The sequence below is a fragment of the Nothoprocta perdicaria genome, unplaced genomic scaffold (assembly GCF_003342845.1).
Source record: "Nothoprocta perdicaria isolate Ctin4 unplaced genomic scaffold, notPer1 scaffold_72, whole genome shotgun sequence".
Taxonomy (NCBI): domain Eukaryota; kingdom Metazoa; phylum Chordata; class Aves; order Tinamiformes; family Tinamidae; genus Nothoprocta; species Nothoprocta perdicaria.
The window spans coordinates 1,147,874-1,173,170 of NW_020455999.1; the positions used below are offsets into that span (position 1 = coordinate 1,147,874).

General features: G+C 49.2%; 1 protein-coding gene across 1 annotated transcript in view; it reads left to right on the plus strand.

Annotated features, from left to right (window-relative positions):
• The window catches only part of SAMD11 (sterile alpha motif domain containing 11), a 73,663-nt gene that overhangs the window by 24,363 nt on the left and 24,003 nt on the right, over window positions 1-25,297 (plus strand). Inside the window, exons 4-6 of the mRNA XM_026051074.1 lie at window positions 3,440-3,618; window positions 9,294-9,344; window positions 22,113-22,237. Of these exons, the coding sequence (XP_025906859.1) occupies window positions 3,440-3,618; window positions 9,294-9,344; window positions 22,113-22,237 (355 nt within the window). The remainder of the gene's footprint in view (window positions 1-3,439; window positions 3,619-9,293; window positions 9,345-22,112; window positions 22,238-25,297) is intronic.

A 25,297-nucleotide genomic window follows, 5' to 3' on the forward strand; every position in this document is an offset into this window, starting at 1 on the left:
CATTTTTACTGATTTTATTTTTTTATTTTTATTTAGTTCTTTTGCTTTTGGGGTTGTAAGGGTTAGACAAAATGATTGCACTAGTGAGCTGCAAATGTGGAATAGTTTCAGGCCCAGCTGTGCTCGCAGATGCCTCTTAGTCCAACCAAGATTTTTCATCCTGCAGGACTGAAAACTGGGCACCTTGTTGGCCACGCTGCACTCAAGGAATAACCCCTTGGAGAAGGTGCTCCCGAGAGGACACTCTCAAGAGAGATCATATGGAGTAGGACAGGATACCATTATGCATTTGGATGGTATATCTTGGAAATAACTTTGATGCTCAGGTGCTGCTCTTGCATATGGAGACAGATCATCCCTGCTGTTGGCTGCAGGTTTGTTGGCACATTCCAGCACAATAAGTGACTTGGATTAAAGTTGGATGTGCAGTGCACTAACTACTCTTGAATATATCATAATTAATACGTAGGCGAGACTCCTGTGAGCTGGTTTTGCTGTGAGAGCAGATAGGAAGTGCATTAACATGGAGAAACTTGGGGGTTTTAAAGCAAAGCCAGAGTCGTCGGAATAATTCTGTGGTGCTTCTCACAGACGGGTGGTTTTTATTCCCGTCTTGGGCTCGTGCGCTTCCAAGTTGATGGGAAGACAGCAATTGATTGTTGCGGGTTCTGGCCCAGGCTGCTGGCTACCTTTGTGCTTCATTTAAAAGTAATGTGTATCTATTGCTGCATGTCCCTAAACAGATTAAGAAAGTGCATTGATTCAGAACTGCCTATAGATGAACGTAACGGGCAAAATTGATTGGTTTGGTCTATTTTAATTTTCTGGGAAGGGAGAGACACTTAAAAAAGGAAAAAAGATAGTGGGGAAAAAATGGTGCAATTTCTAGTGGTGGAATTCAGTTGTTCCTAAAGGCACCTGTTTGCAGGGCTCTGAGTGAAGCCATAGGACTTAAATCAGTGTAGGGAATAGGGATCCGGAGCGTGGGGACGGAGAGGGCTGTGCTGTGCCGAGGTCGCGGGCTGCTCTCCCGGCTCTTTCTCCAGGTAGCGCCTTGCTCTTCGTTGCCTTCTCGCCTCTGTTAGGGCTGACGAGTCCCCGGGCAGCCACTGAGCCCTGGTGACTGCTCCACGATGCCGTAATGGCCCTAAAATGATTCTTATTATCTGATCCACCCTGTTCTCTTTAGCCTGCGAAGCTGCAGCAGAAAGCAAATTGCAATTATTTTGCAGCGGAAATTGGCGTTCCCTCCCTTCCCCCTTAATTGTTAGGGTAAATTGCAACTTCAGGAGAACATAGAAAGCTTTGGGATGATGAGGGCCACGCTGATATCAAGCCCTGTCTTTGCAGCATGAGGGGAATGTGGTGCAAATGCTGCCCCCTCCTCCTTGCTCTTCCCTTCCCCTGCATCCCCCTTCTGGGCACGTTCCCTTGGGAAAGGGGGATGGAAATGCACCCGGCATGGGAAAATATTTAGGGATGGGAGATGGAGGGTTCATATCTTGTGTTCTCCGACCTGTAGACAGCAGGAAGCCTCGTTGCAAAGGGCCATGTGAGTTGGTCTCCACCGTTATGGAAGGGAGAGCAGTCACTGTAACATCAACGTATGGAATTGTGGTTGGAAAAGACCTTCGAGATCCAACCGTAAGGTAGCCAAGCTCCCGTGCCATAGGAATTCCTCATGAGCAGGTGGGTCTTAGAGCGTCCCTAGCAATATTCCAGGAAGGTTCTTCCCTTCCATCCAAGCCAGGGTATTGGGACCTGTTGCCTTCATACCAAGGATGCTCTTTCTTCTTCCCATCTCAAGAACCATGTCCGTGAAACCTCCCGAACAACATCCTCTGCTCAGAGGATCTTGTATATGTGCGATTTTTCTCATTTTTAGGCCAGTTTGGCCCATTTTTTCTTTCCCTGGGTGTCTGCTGTTTGCAGGCAGATGTGTTCTTGGCCTGGAAAGGCACCAGAATGGGAAAGCTAATGTGCCTCCTTGGGGTGATGCCTTCCAGATGGATTTAGCTAATTATCACAACAATTAGGGCTCCCCTTAATGACCACAACTGGAAATTTATCGGCAGAGGTAAACAAGAAGTTTTCATTTTCTCTTTGTGGAAAGTTCTTAATTTGCTTAATTAAAAAAACATGGGTTCTTCTATCACTTAGCGTTGCTGCGCTCTCCCCTGCAGAGCCTGCCTGGCTTTCCCAGAGCATTTTCAGAATGCCAGGTTTATTTGGAAAGTTTCGGAGAAACTGTTATTAGCTGAATGCTATGCGCTTATTTGACCTGTCTGAAACATTTTTCTGCTTTTTCTTCCAATCTTTGTTAAAAAGATGCTGCTTTTCTATGGCGCATCCCATTGAAGGAAATACACGTACATGGCTGTGTAAAGCTGTGCAAGTTAAGCCGGGCCCAAAGCTGTGAGCTTCGCTTAGCAGTTTCATGCTTTCGCTTGCTAAAACTTAAAATCCTGTCGCTGTGGGGCAGTGACACCGTGGGCTCTTTTCCTGGGTCTATAATGTGTATTTTCCACTGCAAGTGTTCATATTATAGCTCTCTCTTGGTCAATGACAGTTTAAACAGCCCACATGCAGGCAACTTAGTCTAGCACAGTAAGAACTAAGAAACCCTAGTCCAGCCTGGGCAGGAGCCCTTTTTTATGGGGCAGTACAGAAGGTGCAGCGATACAGCAATTTGCAGTTTATTTTCCTTGCTTGCAGGAGGCTGGGACGTTCTGCTTGGTTCTGTGCGTGGTGAAAAAGCAGCTTTTTGCCCCCGAGAGTTTTCTCGTGTTTATTTACACCCTGTCAGAAGTGGGTTGCAGCAGGGCACGCGCTGCCAGGACCACCTAGGGGAGTTTGCACAGGGTGCGACGTGCCAGGCTTGTCTCAACATGCAAATGGACAGTAAAAAGGAGCTGCAGGAACTCCGGTTTAATTTGCTTTGCACTGCTTGCTGGAGGTAAAGCTGCTCCTGGCTGCCATAGGCAGCTCCCCTCTGCAGTCGAGAGTGTCCTAGATGCTTCGGGTCAGGTCTTGAATTTCACCTCTCCTGCTCTGCTTGTGTTTATCATGTTTATTAATCTCGGTAATAACATTGCAGGGGGAAGAAGTTGGTGTTAGGCGTGGGTGAGACCACAAACAGGAGTGAAGAGGTGGGCAGAAGCTGGAAGTGTTTGACTTGAATGTTATATTGGCAAGCACTAGCTGCAGATACAGCTCTACTGGAAAGACCTTTGTAAAGGGAACATAGTTTTTTTGTTTGTTTGTTTGTTTTTTTTTTTTTTTGCTAAATCAGTGTATTTATTTGAAGTCTGCAGTGACTAACAGCCCTGTCCTCTCTGGGCAGGCATTTGAGAGGAACTTCTTAGTTTGGGGTTACCTGATGAAATTCTTCTTTTCTTCCTTTTCCCTCCTGCTTCTGACCAACCCGTCCCTGTGCCAGAACCGGGGTCGCCTGGCGGAGAAGAGGACGATCCCCCTGCCTCCCACCAGGATCCCCAAGAAGGAGCTGGCCTCTATTTTCTCGCACAGCGATGACAGCGAGGAGAGCGACAAGGGCAATGGGCTGCACCCTGAAGTGAAGCAGGAGGAGGATCTCCACATCAGTATCATGAAAAGAAGGTACTTTGCTGCTGAGATCACTTGCGTTGCGAGAGCAAAGATGGAGAGGGCTGGACAGAAGGGGACCAACCCTGCTGGGCACCTGGTGCTTGGGTTGCCCCAAAAGTTACTGTAGGGGTTATAAGAAGATGCACACTTATTTTAAATTATACCACTACAAGAATGCGTGGTGCTCCCTTGGGCTGCCTTGCCCCTGGTTGGGCTGAGTAGAGCGCTCTGGTGTCTTGTGCGTGGGCCTTGCACCAGAGGTGGTCGAGCTTTGCAGACTGCTGGCTTAATTTCACTCTGTCCAGTGTTCTGCACCTTTGAGCCCAATGATGCCAATGGATGGCAAGAGCGAGGAGTTGTTTGGGGGCCTTTTACACAGTGATGTTCTTGATTGTAAGTGCCAACTACAATAGCCGTGTCTCTCAGAAGCAGTCAAACAGGACTTGCCCACCTAAGAGGTCCTCTGTAGTGTAAGAGTGGTTGTCATGGGGTTGCAGAGGTGGAAATTCCCTCAGATGTTGGGGGTTACCTCAGCACTTGCACATTTTGGGCATGCCTTTCTCTGAACTGGGCTCGTTCTTCCTGCAACTACTGCAGGGTTGGAGGAGGAGAAGGAATTGTCTTGAGTTACCTTCTGTAGCTGTCGCTTGGGCTCCCATTGTAAGGTCTCAGCACTTGTAATATTTGCTGCAAAATAGGGTGTTTTCTCATCCCTCTGAAGATATGTGATGTTTATAAGACCTATAACTACAGGAAAATAACTACCTAAAGGTGTTGTGTCTCAGCCTCTCATGCATATCATGGCAGCTTGCCTTGATTGTCATCTTTCTCGGATGCATAAAATCACTCAGATTCCAAGACAAGCCCTATAAAAACAGAGGTGTGGAAGCTGAAGGCATGTAATTGCTTTTCTTATATTTTATGTGTTTCTTGCTCCAGAGTAGATAAGCTATTTTCCTCCTGCCTTCAAGCAGATGCCAGCACATTTAGCAACCAAGAGCTTGGAAGAAGGTAGACCAAGTCCTGCTTCCCTGCCCCTTTTCATTGTTTCCAGGTCAGTAAGATGATAGTGCTAGGTTTTCTCGTGAGGAGATAGAGAGCATTTAATTATCTGCTGAGCCCTCCCAATATCAAGGGCGCCTATCTTAAATCTTATTGACAGCCCGAGGTGCCTGTTGCAAGCAGCGAGCGCGGAGCAACGCGGCGCCGCCGTCATCAGTGTCCCGGGGTGGCCGGCGTGACGAGGCTGCATCCAGCCCCGCGGAGGCCAGACGGCCTCCAGACGTGACAGCTGGGGCCCGGCCCCATCTGCTTGCTGGTTCTAATTCACCTGTTGTATCCTCGCCGAGCAGCCGTGGATTGGGCTGAGCTTTTTTCGCCTCCCGCTGCGGGGGAGAAATAGGTTAAACTGCGAGAGCAGGGAAACCAGGTCAGGGCTCGGCAAACCTGCGCTCTCCTCCGGCAGCCCCGGTTGCTGCTCTGCACATCCTTGTGCATTGGCCCCGCACTTGTTTTTGGAAAGTGTTTGCTGCCTCTTCCTTCTCCCTTTCCCGGTTTTCTTTGTCAACCGTTTCCTCCCGCCTGTGGCACAAGGTTATTGCTGCTTGGAGGCCTAAGCACTAAGGACTAGGCTAAGGCAGCACTAAGGAAAAGACTCTAGGGGTTAGAACAGGAGCTGAAAACGTAGCTTTTTGGCTAATCTCTCAAATTAGCTTTTGAAGCGCCCATTTCACCTGCCATCTTGGGGACTTGCTTTGGTGATGGCCTCGGAGGAGGTCTGAGGGAGATGAAGCCATCCCCGTGATGCCCTCACAGCTCGGGGAGCAACAGGCAGCCTGCAGCCACCTCCAAAATCACTCGGTTTCACCGAACGCCACCGTAATCCCACCCAAATCCTTCTAAAACTGCGCTTGCTTCGCCGCCTTGCACGCGGGTGACTAAGTGGGGGAAATCCAACCTTGCCCTCGAGCGGACCCGGCTCATCCGTGCCGGGATCCGGGTTACTCGGGCTTAGCGGCGGGTGTTGCTCCTCGTGCTCGAGTCCTCCTTAGCCCGCTTTGCGGCGCGCGCTAAGTAGCCTCCACGTTCTGGCCCCTGTCTGGAAGATGGGAGCTTAAAACCTTGTCTCATAGAACCCGTGGCATCTGCTGAGCCTGATACTGTTCTTGATACCCAGCCTTTAGGTGCTCGGGGAGAAGCTCTGATGATGACCAGGAAGATGCCACAGAGAAACCCCCTCCTTGTTCTTTTGATCAGGTTTCTGGCCCCTGGAAAGCTTAGTCTCCACCAACCATTGAATTGCTGTGGTTATAGTCAAGTGTTGCTGGTTCCTGCTGAGGATGTTTGGCCATCGAGATGATTTTTCTTTTCCTTTTTAGGAAAGAGTAGCATCTTTTGTTACCAGAGAGTGGTATAGGGCTTTCTAGCTTATATTAAACACAAAGCAGTGTGGAAGTGGGGTTGAGGCTGCAGACTGTTGAATTGCAGTAGTTTGGAGGCTCTAATTTTGGGCTCGTTGGAAAAGCAGAAGATACCGAGAAACTCATTGCCAAGGCCTGTGAGCTCTTCCACGTTGAGGTTGAAGCCTTTAAGAAGTTCCATTAAATTATCCCTAGCATCTCCAAACGGAGGAAATGTGGAGCAGCTGGACAAGAAGGCTCAGCTTGAACAGCGAGATCCTCGTGCTGGGTTGGCTTTTAGCCCAGCATTGTCTTGCAGGGGCATGAATTTAATTCCTCTTTTAAAGGCTGGCCTCTTTCATTAGCTTGAGAGCAGAGGGAAAGAGAAGAGGAGCAACATAACGAGAGCATGCGAGATTGGATGCGAGAGCTTGGGAACTGCTCCCGGAAACATGGCCAAGTCCCCAGGAAAATGTGATGCTGTGGCCTGGTAGGAGGCAATAATGCTTAAGCACCTGCTAAAAATGGGGATAGCTTCTGGCTTGACCAGCCCTAAAGGCTCCCAAGGGGCCCTTGTGGAATGGCATGTAAACACGTCCATTGAACTGAGTAATGGGCAGGATAGGTGCAAATGGACCCGTGTAGTGAAAATGCTTTTGAAATTTTTATTAAAAAAAAAAAAAAAGAGGATTAGGAGCAAAAGTAGGAGCAGATTGTATAATCAGAGCATACAAGGGGCTGGATTGCTTGCCAAATATTGCTCTGAAATCAAAGTAATTTTGGGAAGAAACATGAGGTTAAGTAGAATGGAGTGTCTGGGCAGCGATGAGCGGATTCCTGGATCATCTTACATTGCTCTCAAATCCATCTTCCTGTTTTTTTGGTCCTCCTACCCTTGGGAATGCGCTCCGCCCAGAGCATCAGTGCGACCTGAGCCTGGGAGGAGGGGTTTGCCTCTCTGATGGATGGAGGTAGCCTGGCCTCGGGAGTAGCTCCCAAGCCATCCGTGCCGGTGCTGGGATGGGACTGAGCTCCTGGGGCTCCTCCAGGCTGCAAGGAAAGCAGCTGGACACCCAGCAGAGCCGGAGGCTCCGGCCTCCAGCCGCGAACCAGGCTCTTAGGCGAGACTCAATTGCCCTTCTCCTAATTGCCATCATTACAGAGCAGGGGGGCTGCAGGGAGGCCTTGCTGCTTGCACAGTTTCCCCTGGTTATTTTCTGATAATTGCAAGGCGAAAGCTGGCCCCTTGCTCCTCTCCAACCCATCATCTTCGCTCCTCCTTCCTCTTTCTTCCCTCCTTCCTCTCTTTTAATCTCCTGTGAGCCATGCACCCCTTAATAACAATCATCCTATTCAATAAATATATTAAAAGTCCATCTGGGAAGTGAAGGCTGGGTTTGGTCCGGAGTGCCAGGAAGCGTGTCGTTGATCTAATGAGGACGTATATTTAGGAGAGGGAGAGATGCAGACAGAGGGAGAGATGGAGAGGAAATAGTCCCTTAATTCTTAGGGAATTGCCACAGGATGAGCCCGGGTGCCCAGTAGGAAATCCCTTCTTGCCCCCAAAAGGAGACTAGAGGGAAAGGTGGGGTGGGAAGATGAAAGCAAATGCAGCCTGGCCCGGGAATGCTCCCGGCTGCTCCTGCGGAGCTCCTGATGCTCATGGACCTGAGCACCGCTGAGCTGCTCCGAGGGTCGGCCTGGCTGCCCGTGTCCCCACTGGCCTCTCCCATGGGTGCCCTGCCGTTGGGGAAAGCGTGACGGGACCCCTAGGGTAAAAAGCAAGGAAGGGATGGCAAAAAACAACGTAAAAATTGAAAAGTATCCTAGCTGCTCTCTGTTATTTTGCCAGCTCTGTTGCTCGCTTTTCTGGGCTGGATTCTCGTCCCTGTGCAAGCTCCAGATCTGCCTTAAATAGCCCCATCCCTTCCTGTTAAATCTTTTTGATGCACGCCTAGAAGTAATTGCAAACCCAGCCTTGGCCTTCGGTGCCTGCTCCTGCACTTTGCACATTCCCCCTGTGCAGGGATCCAGCCTTTCCCAGGGTGCTGGGACCCGTCGGACCCTTTGGATCAAACCCCCTCTAAGCGATGGGTGAGGAGGTGGGAGTGACAGGAGCGGGCCCTTTGCTCTCTGGCTGCATTTTCTGTTTCCCCTTTCTTTCCTTTTCTGTATTAGTTAGTAAGGACCTGGCTCCTGCTCTCCTACAACCCAGGGATGGGCTTGTGTAGCTGATAGCTTGCAAATTATTAGTAATTTGATTTCAATTGGATGAATAACCCGTTGGAGCGAAATGCACATTAGCTGCAGAAATCCAATTGGCGGTAGCAGCGTGGAAATGCAGAGCGAGTGCTTGGTTCTGCTCCCCACACCCCCCAAAAAAAGATAATTAGGACTTAATTTCATTTTCACCTATTCATTTATCTAAATATGGGTGTTTAATTATCCATCCTGATTTTGTGCAATTCAAACTTCAGCTTCAAGATGTTGCTTTTCCTGGCTGCGGGTCAGGACAGGGATGCTTTAGGGATGTGCAAAATGTGCAGAGGTGCTGTGGACCTCTCGGAGCCGTGGTGTTTGCAGGACCCGCTGCTTGATGCTTTGGGGACCCTGCATGTGCAGGAGGTGACACTCACCCTGAAGCCCCACGTGGTAGCAAACAGCTTTGGAGGGGACAGGCTGGCTTGGCAGTTTGGAGACAACAGAGGCCTTCCCTGGGGAGCAGGGGCAATTAATGCTCTGTAGCCCTTTGGGTGGGTGTAGGTGCTGCTTCCTTGACTGGAGTAGAAAAGGAGGAAGGAAAAAATCGCAGGCAAAAAGCCCCCTGCATCCTAAATCTTAATGTAGGGTGTTGCTCACCTAGAATCTGCTCTTCCTGTTTTGTCAGCAGGCAGAGTGGCAGATCATGGAAAATTAATTTCCGAGGTGGGAAATTGCCAATAATTTATTTAGAGCTGGGGTGGGCATGGAGGAAGGAGCGCAGAAGAGGCGGCTTTGGGCTGTATTTATGAAATACTAACGTGCCCCGGCCCGGCTCGGACCCCGCGTGCAGCAGAAAGCCCCAATGCTGCCGGGAGAGCAGGGCTCCCGCACGTGTGTCCTGCCGGGCACCGCCACGGCGCCTCCCTCGCCTTGGAGTGGCACCCGCATCCCGGGAAAGACACGGGAATCGCGGCCGAGGGGGCCCAAGAGGGTTGGGGGTGGATGGCCGCGACGGAGCCGCGCTTTTGTGGCGAGAGATGCGGAGTTCAGCCCGTGCCACTGACCTCTCTGTTTGTTTGTTAACAGGATACACACGCACTGGGATTTAAACATCTCCTTCCGAGAGACCTCTTGCAGGTACCATTTTGGGGCATCCTCTCTTTGTATGGTAGGCCAAGAGTTTATGATACATGTTACTAGATGTAGACAGATGTAAATGAGCATTTCTGATTGTCAGTTCTGTCTTTTTTTTCCTTCCCTTTTTTTCCCATTCTTTTTTTCTCCGTATTCTTTCTTTTGCCTTATTATTTGAAGAAAGTCGTCTTTGGGGTAGGGGGGATTTTTTTTATGGTGGAAGAGAGAATCAGCTTGTAAAGAAATCCCATTATTATTTTGATATGTGTTTACTCTGGTCCTTTTTTTTGCAAGAACACAAAACTTATATTAAGTGTTATATTAATAGTGAGACACCCTGGCTGTGCAAGACCTTGTGCTGGTAGTCGTCCTGCTGAAGTGTGAAGTACCACAGTTGATGGGACCCTGCAATGTGAAATATGAATGGGGTGAACTACTAGAGCCACAAGTACAGAGCAGAAGAATTTACAAGCTGCTTTGGGATAAAATATAGTTTAAGAAGTGACTAGTGTTTTACAAGACATATATATGTGTGTATATATGTGTATATATTTATAGGAGCCTGAACTGTGGGACTAGACAGACTGACAGCCCAATCTCACATATTGGTTTTCAAGTCTGCTGTTCTGCAGTAACAGATATCTGAAGAAAGGGGGAAGCTGCAAAATGAAGATGGGCAGTTACGAGCAAGGAATGTTCCTTGTGGTCTCTGAAGTGCTCAGTTGGTATCTTGAACGTGATGGTGAATAGAGCATTTTCTCCATGTGTGTTGCTAGTAGTGGTAACTCTTCCAATCTGTTAAAAATATAGTTGGCATTACTTGCTTCTGGGAAAACACAATTGGAATTATAGAATAAAATCCTTGATTTTTGCTATAAGCAAGTCTGGAGTGTGTCCATACTATACCCGTGCCATATTATGTCGCAAAGAAAGTCATTTTTATGTTTTATGTGTCAGCACAGAAAAAAAAGGTAAAGTGGCCTAAATGCCCTTCAGAACTCTGTAAAATATCTGGAATATCTAAAATATGTCATAGGGTGGGGTAAGAGTTTAATTGACCTTTGTTTCCAGTCACCTGCACCATTCAGTGCATGGGAGATTTGCAGGTTGTCTTTGATCTTCCTTTCCAAGTTGTCAGGGATACCTGGATTCTGTGGAGTCGAACCGCCTGCATGGCCCCAGATTAAAAGACATTTAATTGGGTACAAGTTGTCCTGTGTGCAAAGAACCAGAAGTCAAGGTTGAGGAATTGTCCTGAAAGGGCAGATTAAGATCTCTCCTCATATGTGCTGCCTTCTCTTGTAAGCTCTTCAGGTCAACAAAATGCCTAAGTTGGCGTTTTTATCAAGTTTGCAGATAGGCTTCCGTTAAAATGGCTTTTATAAGGTAGAATTCCTTTGTACGCACACGTTGTCACCCTGAAGAATTTGCTGGAATTTGTTGAAATAGTTCAGTAAATGATGCACTCTCCCTTTTATTTTAAGAAAATTGTGTCCAGAAGTTTGGAAGTAGTAAGCACATGGTTAATCCTGCTCTCCACCAGAAGATGGTTGTGCTCTGCTCCCAGTGGTTTCAGTACGAGTCAGGCAGTTGTACCTTTCTGAGACTGGAGCAATCAGTAAAATAGATTATGGGATAAAGAGGAGTTTTTGGTGGGGAAAATGTGGGAAAAGGGTGGTTGTTAAGGTGACCCCAATTAGAGATGTCCTGACTGGTGGAGAGCAAGATGCTGGGTGACTTGGCCAAAGCTGCAGCTGAGAATGGAGTTGGCACCGCGATGTTCACCACGTGCTCCAGCTTTTCCATGCGTCGTGAGCAAAGTCTACAAGAATATCCAAGGCAGCATTTCTCTCCTCAAAGCCGAGAGGCTGGAGAATGCAAGCTGCGTCTTTGCTGAAGTACGGCCAAGAAACCGCTCGAGGAGGCAGTCCAAGCTTACTGGGCCCAGGGGATAATACTTTTTTCCACGTATGTCGCGCCCAGACTGCATAAAGATGTGGGAGGAAAGCAAAGGCTCCATTTGTCCAGAGCAAATAAGTGGCATTTAACAATTATTCTTTAAACGAAGATTGCCGTGGTGTTTAACCAACCTTTCTGGATGAGCTTGAACTGTATTAGGATGCATTTTAAGCAGACAGATGTTTGGCTAGGAGCTTGTGTATCCTTAAGTCTGTATGCTTAAGTCTGTCTAATGTACTTAATGGCCCTTACCCCATCTATTTAGCGCTGGCCTAAACCCTTAGAGCCAGGACTGTGTTTAAACAGCAGCGCTTAAACTAGGCTACATGGAAGAAATGGATGAAAAATACATGGTAAAGGGGACAGGAAAAGACAAAACTAAGGCAAAACCACTGATTTAGTCCATTCCTTGGGAAGGTGTGAGGGGAGGGGGAAAGAAAGCAGGAGAGGAGGAATGAAAAGCAGATGGTTTTGAACGAGTCGAGGCTGATCCTGACTCAGCAGAAGGCAGTGCTCTGGGATGCAGGTAACATTATCGGCGGCCGGAGCAGATTGCTGCCGTGCCCTTTAGGGGCTGATGTAGGGCAGCCTTTGGGCTGTTGGCTTATTTATTTATCTATTTTTACTGGTGAGCTGCTGCCTCTTAACCTAGGAGGCCTCCACGTAGGGGCTGGGAGGCCGCGAGAAGCTTTTAGCAGCTGTGGAGCTGACTCGGCTGTGTGCTCTAGCGAGCTGATGAAATTCCTGGTGAATTGTGTTAGTACCGAGCGTGTTGACTTCGCCTTCTGGTTGGTGTGGGAAGGCCATTTATGTAACCCAAAGCCGAGTCTGGCCCTTCCCGATTAATTCTGCGGTGGCTTTGGGACTTAAATTGCCTGAGGAAATGATTTAATCCTCGTTTTGGCGGCTCATACAGAGAGCCCTCATCTTTGTAATGGTTAAAATTAAAGCTCTGAACCAGGACGTGCTTCCTGAAGGCCAAGCCAATAAAAACAAGGAACCTCCTGGCTAGTGCCTCGGTTGTTGGCAGGCGAGGCATGGCTGTGTGGAACCCGTGTGTTGGAAGGAAGAGGATTTCCAGATGGATGAAGGCAGTTTGAGCAAACAGCGACATACCTGCTTGGTTCTAGACAATAGTTGCTCGGCAGGTAAGGAGAGCTGATCTTTTGTTTAACTGGAAGAAGAAAAATAGTATAAATCCACATCAAATGGACTTTTCTGGTAGACAGAACCAAGACTGTTCCGTGTCTACTGTGAGGACTTCAGATCACGACAGGTTTCTGTGCTCTAGAATATATGGTTTCTTTTTGTTTGGGGGGTGTAAAAACCTAAGATGACCTGTATTAGCAGAAAGCCAAGTCGGTCTTGACTGTGCCTGTGTAAGTGGGAGAATTAGGTCTGGGATTTCCAAGAGGATCAGGGAGTGCAAACTCACCTGGGAAGTTTGACTTCTGTCTGCCAAAGATTGGGTGTTTGTGCAGATTCTGGGATGAACGTAATTTTAGGGAAGAATGGGGGTGGCGGGGGAATGGGTAGGAGAGAATTACTATCCACTTTCTTGATAAAGAGTATTATTTCAGTAGACTTCAGCAGCCTTGTAAAGGGGAATGGTTCCCTGACAAACTGATCTTTGCTTTCCTTTTAAAGCTTGAAGAATATAATAAGGTAGGTGAGTCTTTCAGATGCCTGCAAGGGAAATGCTCTTCATATTTATCCCCTATGTGTTGTCATCTCTTTACAATAATGTATAGCATGCTATGGATGGGGGTGATGAGCAAAGAATTCTGAATAAACTGAACCTGTGAAGGCATCCTTAGACCTTGATATATTCTTGAGATGTACGTAGGCTTGGTTAAAGCTTTTGAAGAGCGTGCTTGTTATATTTGTGCCCGATAGAGATGATAAAGCAAGTCATACTCTTTTGCTTTTAAATTGGATGCTGGATCAAAACTTCAGGGACATTTCTCTAAAATAGGAGGTTTTCTGACCTGTCTTCCCACCCTCCTGAGAAATTAGAAGGATTCAAATCTAAGTCTGTCTTGTTCCTAATACATTGGATATGTGAGTGAGTCCTGTAGACCATCAGCCCTTGGTGTTCCCTGTCTAAATTTGCACCTTATCACCCATTTAAAATTACTTATCTGCGTATTATTTTAATATTTCATCAGTTCAAACCAGACTGCCTAATGAATTGAGCAAATGAATAGAATTTGGGTTATTTAAAGAGATCTTCTATCCATCAGGCACACCAGCTGCATGTTGGTGACCCGTTCTTTTTACTGGCTGAGCAACACACTTCTGCTTGTCTCTTCCTCAGTAACTTTGGAACACAGCATCCAGACAAGCCCGAAACTTCAGGGAATGCTCTACACGCCAGCAGGACAAGCCCTTTGATTTGGGGTGTAAATCAGACCTGCCAAAAAGGAAGTATCAGGAAAACTTCTCTGCTGCAGGCAGAGAAATGTTTTGGCCCTTCCCTGCACATCTTTGTGCACACAGGGCTGTTGGGGAGAGGGTTATCAATACTGGTGGTTCATAGCGGTGACAGTGACACAGGTCCTGATGACAGCGGACACCCTCCCGCTATTCCCTTTGCTGTGGTTGCCTTCCCGGTTCCGTCTTAGTGATTTTTTTAATTCTTTTTTCTTTTTTTCCCCTCTTGTGGTCAAGGCGAGCTGCAGACTGTGGTCAGGGTGTGATCAATAGCAGGGACTTGATGGATGTGCAGAGGGAAGATGTATGGCCGTGGGTAGTGGCGGCGGCAGGTGAGCTGATGAAGATGGACCATTAAGGAAAGTCCTTCTGAACTCTGCATCTGGGCTGGGTGGCTGCCCAATAAGTGTGTGGGGAGGAGGTAGAAAGCAAAGATTATTTTTTCTTTTTTTTTCTTCCTCCTAAGGGACTATTGTGTGTATTTGGGTGCACATTTGCACTAAGAAAAGTGTTGGTCTGGAGAAGTCCTCTAGTCTTGCGCTGTGTTTACACCATGCCTTTTAATCCCTGTCTTTTGAACGAGTTAGAATGAGGAGTCTTGTCCGGAGGACAAGTGTATCCTGCTGATTATGGAGGTCTAGTGACTGTGCTTAAGGTTTTTCCTCTTTTGTTTGGGATTATGAAGGGTATTCTCTGTCCCTAACATGTTGTAGCACCTTAACAGATGAGCACGTGTCAAAACTGCCCATCAAAATAAGGTCCTTCATCCCCCTTCCACTGTCTCATTTCCAGTCCAGCGTCATTGTGGTGCTCTTTCATCCTGTTTTTGTTTATGGGCTTGTGGAAAACTGAATGGTGAAGCAGGATTCCAATAAAAGTCATCTTTAAACTTATTTCCAACTCACTTTGGAGTTTGCCAGCCCTACTGATCATTTCTGTGGACCGTCACGAGTATTAATGAAACTCAGCGGGTGTTTTGCTCGGGACAATGCAGGATGGTCGTCTGAAGACAAGTCTGCAGGGAGAACTAGGGCTCAATAGCCAAGGGTTGGGATTTTCAGACCTCTCGACTCTTTGGCTTGTAGTACTTGTTCACCCGTCCTTTCTGCTTCTGCCTGATGGGTGACATCTCGGCAGAAGGTGGAGATACCTGGGAGGCAGGTGGAGCCCAAGAGGTGATAAATCACTGTTGAGGTCGATCAAGACGGATGCCCGAGAAAGGCGGGGAGTGACTGGGAGTCTCTTAACGATGATGAAGCGTTACAAGGAAATGGAAGGACTGAGCAATAAGGATATAACCAAGGGGATGAGGAATAAGAGGCAGCCGTGCCCAGAGCTCTCTTCCTGCTGGAAGTCAAGCCCCTTTTGTATGTAGATTGCAGCACTCCCATGGGATAGGGCTAAACCTGGAGCCAGTGGAGGAGAAAGGGTTTTCCTTAGGTTGAGCAGCCCCCCAGATGGATTCATGACTTTTCCAGGGATGTTTTGCCCTTGATATCAACATGTGTAAGTGCTGTTGAACACGCTGTTTCCAAACACCAGGAGGGGGCCGGGGATTTGGTGGGAAAGGGAAGATGCTGGAGCTGAATTCCAGAGGTAGGGAGCGGGAGCCAGGAAAGGGCATCCCGAATGAGGAGGGTGTCCACAGGAAGGTGTGGAGAGGTTGGGAGGATGGAGCAGCCCCTGCTCCTTGGGATGCACGTACTCTCATCCAGCTCCTTCTCCTGGGGTCTGTCTAATGGAGAAGTGACCCGGGCTGCTGGTGGGACCAGCAGCGGCACCATCTCCGCCTGCACCTCGGCTTGGGCATTAGCCACCTGCAGATCCTTGACCTGAATCCCGCCGTGTCCGGCCTGAGGCCTCATCCCGCCCTGGCCGGGCGCGGGGCCTGCCCGTGTGCCGGCCAAGCGGGAGGCTCTGAGCGACGCGATGAGCGGGCTGAGCCGCCGGCTTTCCCTAAGCCGTGTCCCGCTGCTGCTGACTCAGGCAGGCCGGGCTTAGGGCCGGGCCGGAGGCGCTCACCTTGCCTGGCTGCTCCAAGGCCATCCCAGGGCACGAGACCTGCCCGGGGGAAGGCTGTTGGGCAGCTTCCCACGCCAAGGCCTGGAAGGAGGCTAATCCTGCACCAAGGTTGGGTCTGTCCTGCACAATATGCTCTCTGCTCATCTTCCAGCTAGCAAAGACTAGCAGGAAATAGTAGGAAGACTAGGAAATAGTAGGAAGCAAGAGGCCGAGAGATCCTTGGTCTCTTGAGAATCTGGAATATTTTTGCCCCCTAGATGATGTTTTGCCCCTGGATTAAATGTAGTCCAGGTCCCAAGCCGGAGGGCCCTGGTGGCTTCTGGTGGGCAGGCTCTCAAGTCACCGTTTTCCACTCCAGGCTGCTGCTCCTCACTGCGTGTGTGACAGGGTGAGGTTTCCTGTCGTGTTTCCTGCAGGAGGTCGGATGAGGTAGATATAATGGTCCCTTCTGGGGCTTAAAAATCAATGGATTTGTCATTAAGAGGCCCGCGGAGACTGGGCATCACAGGTTGCATCTTGCTTGGGAGCTGTAGCCGTGAACCTTCCTAGGCCACATCTGCCTTCTTGGGGCCTCTTAAGCAGCCCCAGATTTATCTGTGTGTGATGGGGAGGAGAAGGATCTTGGTTCTACCATGATCTGGGCTGGCGTGCGTGTGTCCTTTGGGTGGTTGGTTATTAGCTTTATTTTGTTTTTTTTTGGAAAAAGAAATACTAAGTAAACCAAGTGGGAGCCTTGGAGCAGTGGCTTTACCCCAGTCCTGGCCTTGCAGAGTCGTGCTGTTACATAAGGCTGTTTCTCGGGGCCCTAATGATGCAGCAGTATTTATAGAGCAATCTGGGTTCTCCTCCTAATGGCTTCCATAAAAAGCTCATTATTCCCTTCGCGCCGTGGCCGCCTGATTTACATGCGCGTCCCGTCCCGCGGGTAGCCCCGAGCGAGGCGCCCGCGCCGCCGGCTCCGGCTAAACGATGCCGACAGCAGCCCGGCCGCTGCACCGGGGCCGGGGCTTTCACGGGGAGGCGGAGGGAAAGGAAAAGGGCTTTTGTTGCCGGCAGCTTGGGGCGACGTTGTCCCCTTGGCGCTGCAAATTCCCATTGCGGCTGCGCTGACCTGGCCCAGCCACAGGGAGCGGAGGAGGATGGAGACGGATCCCACGGGTGGTGCTGGGAGAGGGTTGTTGTGGGCGCCCGCCTGCACCCGTCTCTTTCCCTGCCTTGATCAATGCGCTTGCATCTTTTCCCCTTGCAAGCGCTGACATTCCTCCTTTTGCATATTGGATTTCTTTTTCTTTATTGTAGGGAGGGGTAGAGGGTTGGGACAGTTTTATGGCATCTGTATTGATCAGTAAAATTTAATATAATCCCTGCCGCTGCTGAGTGATCGTTAGGGGGATGAAGAGATGGTGAAACATATTTAAAAGGAAATATTTTTCAGTCTTATTTCCTCCTGTGCTGCTTTTCTGAGTCTCTGTCCTCTACCAGACCTGGCATCAATCTCCTACTTTGCATCACTTCATAGACACCCAAGCATTTTTGGCCGGGTTTTGCAGCTTGGCTTTAAGTTGATTAAATATCAGCAAAAGACTCCGGGCCTGGCGCTCGATTCGTTTGCCATTTCCTCAGCTAACCGTTTTGCAGGCTTGGGGTCTGTTTAATTTTGTGTGTGCGAAGATCATCACTCCCTCTTTTTCATCTTGAATGTATTTGCAACTCCTATTGATTGCCAAAGGGCCAGGATGTCTCCCAGTCTCCCGCTCTTTGTGCATTGCAGCGTGCCAGGATGCACGGGAAAAGGCAGCACAACGTGTTTAAGGGACATGCCCAGGGAAGTTGGGACAGGGAACCTTTTTCCCCCTTTTCTGCGATCACTTTGCAGTCACTTGGAGCAGCAGAATCGCCAGGCCCTGTGGGCAAACCCGGCTGCCTCCGATGCAGAGACCCTGACACTGATTTATATTTTGGTTAATTGTCTCCATCCATTAGTCTCCTCATCCTTCTCCCTGTTAAAGACGCAGCCGGCGCTAATGTATCTAAATGAAGCACATTTAAAAGGCATTGCTCCCAGGCTGGATCCGGCCTGGAATAACATCTCTGGAAGCTGCCACCGTGTGCACGGGTCCTGGACAGCGGGTCCCCATCCAGGTGTCCCATCGGGGCAGGGCAGCCCCGGCTTTGGAACTCCTTTGCCTCACTTGAGCAGCCAAGAGCCTGAGGTGTCTGCTTTGTTCTCATCTAATCCCCTCCTTGGGCGGCCAGGGGATGAGATAGGACCGGGATGGGTCTTGGAGCAACAGCTGCCAGCTCAAATACTGTCAGTTTTGGGCTTTTTGCTCCAAAAGGACTTTTTTTCCTAGATTCCAGTCACGTGGGGTGGCTGCATGGTTGCTTCCCACAGCATCCCGCATGGGGCTTGCTCCTAATTCATTTATAGGCCCTAAGGGACAGGCAGGCTTAGCAGATGTGACAGTTCGGTAGCAGTCTCCAGCAGATGCTGCTGCTCGGAACACAGGTTGCAGCTCGCAGCGTATCCGGGCAAAGGAGCTGCTTGGACTTGACCTCGTGAGCTGCTCCTGCCACCAGACAAACCTCTATCAGGGCTCTCGGAGGGGCGTCTTTGTGAAGAAGGGATCTGGCTCCTTCGTTAGCCATTGGCGCTCACTTTATTTGCGGTGTGAAATCCTCATCCCTTTTCCTAACATTTAATTCCTCTCTGCAGCTGCTAATATGATGCTGCACAAACGGGATGATGCCTTCGCGTGGAGAATGAGCAGCAGCGCGTGGGCTGTAATCGGAGGTGTCAAAAGGAGGTCGTCTCCACTAGATGTGTTAGGTACCCAGCGCAGGGTTGGGTGAAGCTTTATGTCGTGGTCTGAGGTCAGATGTGTGTTGGTTGTGAAGTTGAAGCTCAATAGACTCCTAGTGCAGCAAGCTCTTTTGTAAACCTTTAGCCCCTCCAAATAGCAGGAGTGGCTGCAGAGCGTGTCCTGGGAGCAGAACTTGCAGCATCCCGGGCCAGATGTCGCAGGGAGGTCCCACGGGGCCGTCACTAACACGGACGTGCTTCCCAGTTTGAGAGCAAACTCGCATATGGCCAAGCAGCCACGTGCCTCCTGCAATCCCTAGCAGTTAAGTGCGTGGTTTTTCATGCTTCATTTTAATGCAGGAGCAAAACTTGATTTTTGGGGCAAATGTGACTGAAAAGCTATGCCTCGGAACATGCACCTCTGCTGCTGGGATCCCTCTGTTTTCCTGTGGGACCCCGACCACTTCCAAAAGCGGTGCAAAGTGAATATTGCTGTGACAGCCTGAAGCTTACAGAAGGCTGTTTGTCTCCTCCTTGACCTTTCAGGAGATCTGTATCTTGCTCAAGCCCCCTTCTGTAATCCGGTATTTAAAATATAATATTATGCTACTGGAAGGGATCAGACCTTTAATCTGATTGGGGGTGCATGTGTGTTTGTGCACGCACGGCGCCGCAGTCGGAGGCGAGACAAAGGAGGAGCAGAGCGTGACCCGGCCTCTGCTTGGGGGGCCGGGAGCTCCGGGGGGGATTAGGAAGCTCCCTGGAAAGGGGGGGACACCCTCTATGCACCCCAGTCCTTGTGGCAGCAGGTTCCTTCCCACCACCGTTGTGCAGGACCTGGGCTCTTACTGGGTGCTCTTAGAGGGGATGCTCTTGTTGAAGAGTTTTCTTTCCAGTGTTAATCGCTATATCAGGCCAAGCAGCCAAATTTGGGGTGCTAGTACATGCATGCTGGTATCCCTGGTATCCCCCCAGGGCATGTTTGCGCCTTGCAAGCTGGGTGTTTATTTTCAATCGTGCATCGGCTCTGCCTGCTGGAGCCCTGAGCTAGTAGATGTCCCATCCAGGTAATCGTAAACCTTTTCCTTGGGGAAAAGGTTTGCTTTTTGCAAAGCCCGTTCCCCTGCCTTGTCAGCAAGCTGAACACAGCGACTATCCTGTGAACTGAGTGCTGGGGAGGGTGTTGACAAGGGCCGTGCGGTTATCCCAGGGCTGAGCCCCGGCTCCGAGCGGCGTCCCGTTGTTCCAAGCCTAAAACAAGCCCGGGACAAACCTCGGGCTGTCGCCCTTCAAGCCAGGACCTGCTAAGATATTGCCTCCTGCACTATGATACTTTTAAATTTAAGGCCATTGGGGGAAAAAATGTCCTGGAAATGTACCTTTGGGATGAAAAAGAACAATTCTGGTGTGAAAATATTTCCTTCCACCTAGTTGTCCTGTTTTCCTGGTATTGCAGTGTTCTTCTCTCTTTGCACTCTGCAAAATCAGCCCGTGTTAAGGAGTTGCTACGCTCCTTTCCAGAGCAGTGGCCGCATTTCAGCACCGGGTAGAGCCCTTCCTTTCCCCGCTCTGCTAATGTGTTTATATATCCGAGGTGCTCTGGGCTCGTTGGGAATGCAAGGCACTCGGCACACACGGGGCTGTAATTATCCCATTTTTCTCTTCCTGCTCCCTGCCTTTTTCCCCTCCGCGTCTCGCCCGCCCTTTGCCGAGCGCGGTGCTGATGGCAGCGTTTATCTGCATTTGTCCTCTGTCCCTGACACCCAGTTATTGATTGGCATGATTAAAAAGAACTGATACTCACTTCACATTAATCCCGTAAATGACTTAAGGCCCCCAAATATTTGCATAATGCATCTTAAAGGTGGCAGCTAAAAGAGGATAAGACCCCAAACTGCTTGGCGCAGGAGAAATGGGCTTCCCACTCACCTGTGGGCTTGCTTAAGTAATTAGCCTTCTGCTGGCCCAGGGAGGAATCCAACCTGGTTTAGCGGAGGATGATGCAAGGGGGGCTCAAAGGCTTTGGGATTTGAGCATCCTACTTTGGTCGGGGGGAGCGCGACGGCGGCCGCCGAACCCAGCGCCTGTTTTTGTCTGCTGCGCCCTGTGGAAATCTGGAGCCAGACGCCCGCTGAAAGTACCTCTGTCTAAAGACTTTCTGCCACAAACTTATCTGATTAGCAGCAAGCTAGACGAGAGATTAGCCCCTGCTTCTGCGCTAGGGATGGGCTCCGGGAGCAGATCCCGTAGCCGGGAGGAGGGCGCCGGGGAGGAGGGGATCCCGGGGGGATATTTAAAGGGAGATCATCGCGGGGTGATTCTGCAGCTAATGCACCCCCGGGTTGTGCCGCGGGTCCCAGGTGAGGACGCGGCGCCCGGGAGCTCGCGGTCATGTGCTGTGTGTCCCGCTGGCACAGAGCGGGCGCGCTCGCCATGTGAGTACCGCCTGCCAGGGAGGGCTGCCTTTCTCCCATGCGTTTTTCTTGCAAACGTATCTTTTTCTTGCAAACACATCTTTTTTTTTTTTTGTCTGTCTTTCTGGCTGTCATCTTCATTTGGCAAGAGAAGAGGAAGAAAAATAGCTGTATTTAGCTTGGGGCAAGCACCTTGTGCTGGGAAGACGGGTGATTTAGCATGTACTGCCAACCGAGAAGGGGATATTTTAGCTCTGTGCGTATGTTTTTAGCTGCTGCTTTCTCTTCAGTGTTTGTTTATCATTTTTTTTCCAGAAATATTATGCAAGAGGATAGGGGGTTGCAGTTCGTCTGAACAGTAGGATCTGCTGCACTGAACGTCTTTTTGTATTTATGATATCCTTCTCTTCCGTTCTGCAGAAGGGAGAGGCTCTTAGCAGTTTGATGCAAGAATAACAAATTGCATGCATTAATGTGGATGGTTAATAATAATTAACCATCCTAATGCATTTTTGCATTTTTTCTTGTCTCATAGGAAAAGGGCATTTTTTTTAAGCATCTGCTAGAGTGATGAGTTGGGAATTAGTTTTGTAAGTAAGTTTGGATCGTTGGTAATGCTGATGAACAGGTTCATGGTGGGTTTCTCCTTAAAAAGAAAAACTGTTTTTTAAAGGAGTAAAATAGTGTTGTGCTGCAACAGTGATGAAATGGAAAAAACTTGCCTTCTTTAGAGCAGAAGGATGACAACTGATAGAAAGCTATCAGTTAGTTCAAATTTCCTTTTCATTTGGGTTAGATCTACCAATTTCTACACTTCTGGTTTCTCCATCTGACATGCAAGTTCTGGCCCAGACAAGTTGCATGGGGCAAAACTGAAATTAGGAGCTCCAGCACCTGCAGGGTATTTATGCTTTTTTTTTTTTCAAGGGGGGAAATGCCTTATTTTGTTTCTGCTCCCCAAAACAAGAAGAGGGGAACCTGGCAGGTAGAGAGGGAAGAATCTTCCTTGCAGTGCAGAGACATCGGGGGCAAACAAAAGGAGCTTGCGCGCGCGCACACGCTTATGTATATACACAAAAAATCAATAATGTGATGGCAAATAGGATTTCCTTAACTTGGTGCTTTTCTGCTCTGTTGCAGCCGTGATAACGACCTCTCCACTATCATCTCCAACCTGCATCAGAGCCGCCAGCTCGTTATGCCAGAGACCCAGAGCCGCTGCGAATTCAAGAGGAACAGCATTGACGTTGGCTTGGGAGCAGCAGGTAAGGGCCAGAGCGGGTCGGGATGGTTTGGATTTATTACCTTCCCTCCTCTCACCCCTCCTTGTTTTCTGTTTTATTTTTTTCAGTGGTTTCTATTTTTTCTGTTGCTCCTTGTGCTGCGTTTTAGAGGGAGCTTTGTGAAATCATGTAATATTCTGGCCAAAGATTGCCCTGGAAAGGATTTCTCAGTGAGGGGAAAGCGGTGCGGTCTTTTGAGATCTCAGCCCTGCTTTATTTTCAAATCTGTTGGTCTGTGCTAAACTACGGGCAGAGAAGATTGCTCCAGCAAAGAAGTGAGGTGTCCCCCGGGTTGGCGTCTGCTGAAGCAGAGAGGCATTGCAGAGAGCGTGGTTTGATTTGTAATCTCTTTAATGAGAGGTTCCCCATGGTGGCTCCGCGCCTGCAGACTGCTCTGAGTGCATTTTGGCTTTGCATTGCTGCATCCCCTTTTCTGGAAGCTCACCTGGCTCCAGCTTGCGTGACCTGATGAGGCAGAGATGCTGCTCTTGGGTTGTATGCCGGGCCCGTGGGGTCCAGAGGGGACCTATGGGCAGGGCTGCTCGGGTGGCGCCTGTGCACCCATCAGCCAGTGAGGTGGCACGGCAGGGTTCTGTTTGTGTGCAGAATCCATGACTTGCTTTTGGGAATAAAATACGAGAAGTGGGAGTCGTGTTATTTTTGCATCCTCGCTCTTCTAAATCTAAACTGGGAGGTCTCTGTGCATCTTAATATAGACCTTTCCTGCGAGTCCGTATGGGCGTGCTTCCGTGCATCTGTTCTTGCAAGTGGCTTCTGTTGATGCTGTAGCTTAACCCAGGTGTGAAGTGAACACCAGGTCTAACGCACTCGGAGAACGTCTGTGCAGGATATTCAGAAGCATCATAGACACCTGATTTCCCCTTTGCCTGGGACTTGACTTGTCTTATAGCCCCTTTTTCTCCATAGCTCTGTGTAAGAGCTAAGCTGGCCTGGGAGGGAGGGAAGTTCTGTATGAAACCTGGTGCAGGACATTGGAGGAGGACATAGGGTTGGGGTCTCCTGGGTTCCAGTTCTGTCTGTTCTGATGCTTCTTGTGTGTTGCTGACCAAACTGTTCACGTGAATCCGTGCGTCTCAGCTGACCACTTCTGTTCAAAGTATTTTAAGTTGTTTGCTTCATGGCGAAACTGCTGGAGTTTATCAGTGCTGCTGAAATGCTTTGAGATCCTCAGTGGTCCAGAAATGTAAAGGCTGCTTTTTATTCCTATCAACATTAAGCAGTAGAGAAGGTTAAAGGTAGAAGTCTTCATTCTCATTTGCTTTGAGTATAAATGTTTAGGTCACGAGAATCCCACCCTTGTAAAGGCGCTTGGAGGTGGACGGTGGTGAATAAAGTTGTTAAAACTCTCACATGTCACTGGCAACTATAAGCTGCAGTGATTTAAAAGTTATTTGGAGTCTGATCCTGGTCTCTATGACTTGCTTGGGAAGTGGGAGATGCAGGGAATGAGAGGGTTGTGCAGGGGGTTCCCTGTGCTACTATGTGCATGGAAGCCAGGTCCATATGAGTGTTGCTGACAGCTTAACTCTTGCTTGAAGTGACTTCTGGTATCAGGCCTCTAAAGGAAAAAAAATATAAAAAGCACCAATGCCAAAGACTTAAAAATAACCCCCCCCCAAAAAAAAAAAAGCAACTACCTCTTCAGCCTGTGCTTTTCCATAGGGCATCTGGAGCCCCCAGACTGGCAGGGGCAACTGAGGCTTTTGCAAGGACAGCAGAAGCAGGAGGCTGAGGTGTGTGCTGATGAAATCTAATTGCCCTATTGATTGGCCTCGGAGGCAGGGGTGGCTCTGGCAGTGATTGAGATATTCCTGCGTGTTCGAGGCACGTTGGCTGCATCTCGCTGCTCGGGCTTTGCTGGGGACCTTAAGATATAGAGATCTCTTAATCGTGCGGGGACTCGCGTGTGCGGCGCCCGCTCTGCAGCGCTGCAGATTTATGGCAATTATTACCCCTGATGCGCTCGGATTTCCTTAGGTCCCGGGAGCCCTGGATTTCGGGGAAGAACTGACCTGCTGGTAACTTGGAATTCTTAAATGGCTGATAGAATCCATCGGAATCGGCGTTTAGGATTTACCCATCTGTTCTGTTATCCCTCCCCTTTGACACCCTTCTTTCTGTCTCATCTGTCTCATTCTTCACGATGCTTTGTTTTTAATCTAGAGGTAACTAGTTGCTGAAAGGTCGGGTTTGTAGAAAGGTCTCCTGTGGCTGGAGAGGGAGCAGTGATGATGGAACCAGGTGCTTTTAATGTTAATTAATTGAGCCAGAGACCTCATACACCGAGGCTGAGGGGCACCAGGACTGCCTGGTGGGACACGGCAGCCAAGTTTGTGCATCAAACCTGGACCTAGAGCCCCTCTGAGCAGCTAGTGCTGGGTCTGAACAAGCCCAATGCCCTCTTGCACTTTGGTTACTGTTTGCCAGGGCTTGTGGGACTGAGGCTGATGGAGAAGGTGCCTTCTCGCTGTGTGTGGCTGCACGTTGCGCCCTGCCTTGGGATTTGGGTGTTTATTTTGCAGCTCCTCAGCACCTGAAATCATTTCTCCCCTGAAGAAAAGATAAACCAACCAACCCCCACCAAAAAATACCCATGCTAATTTCTCCTTTCTTCTCAAATACCTTCTGGGATCCGATTCCCATGTAAAACTGTGTTCAAAGTTTTCCTGGACAAGACACGTGGCTGTGGCTCCCATGCAGGGATCTGCAGCTGGCCAGCCAAGTTGTTTTGCTCAATTTGGGCAGTTTCCCTGTGTTTTGGTTGGGCTTTGCCCTGAAACCTCCGGCCTTCCTCTGCTGAGGAGGAGTTAATATTGGGGGCAAGTGAGAATAGGGATCAGGGATGTTCTTGCTAATGATAAGAGACAGGATCACAGCGAACGCCTCTTGTTCCGAGCGTGCGATAATGAGCTGGGACGCAGGCATGTTTTCACTTAACAAAGCAAAACAACAGCAAGAAAAAAAAGCAGCAGCCTTTATTGAACTGCTGCCTTAAATTGAGCAGAAAATCGGCACCAAAGG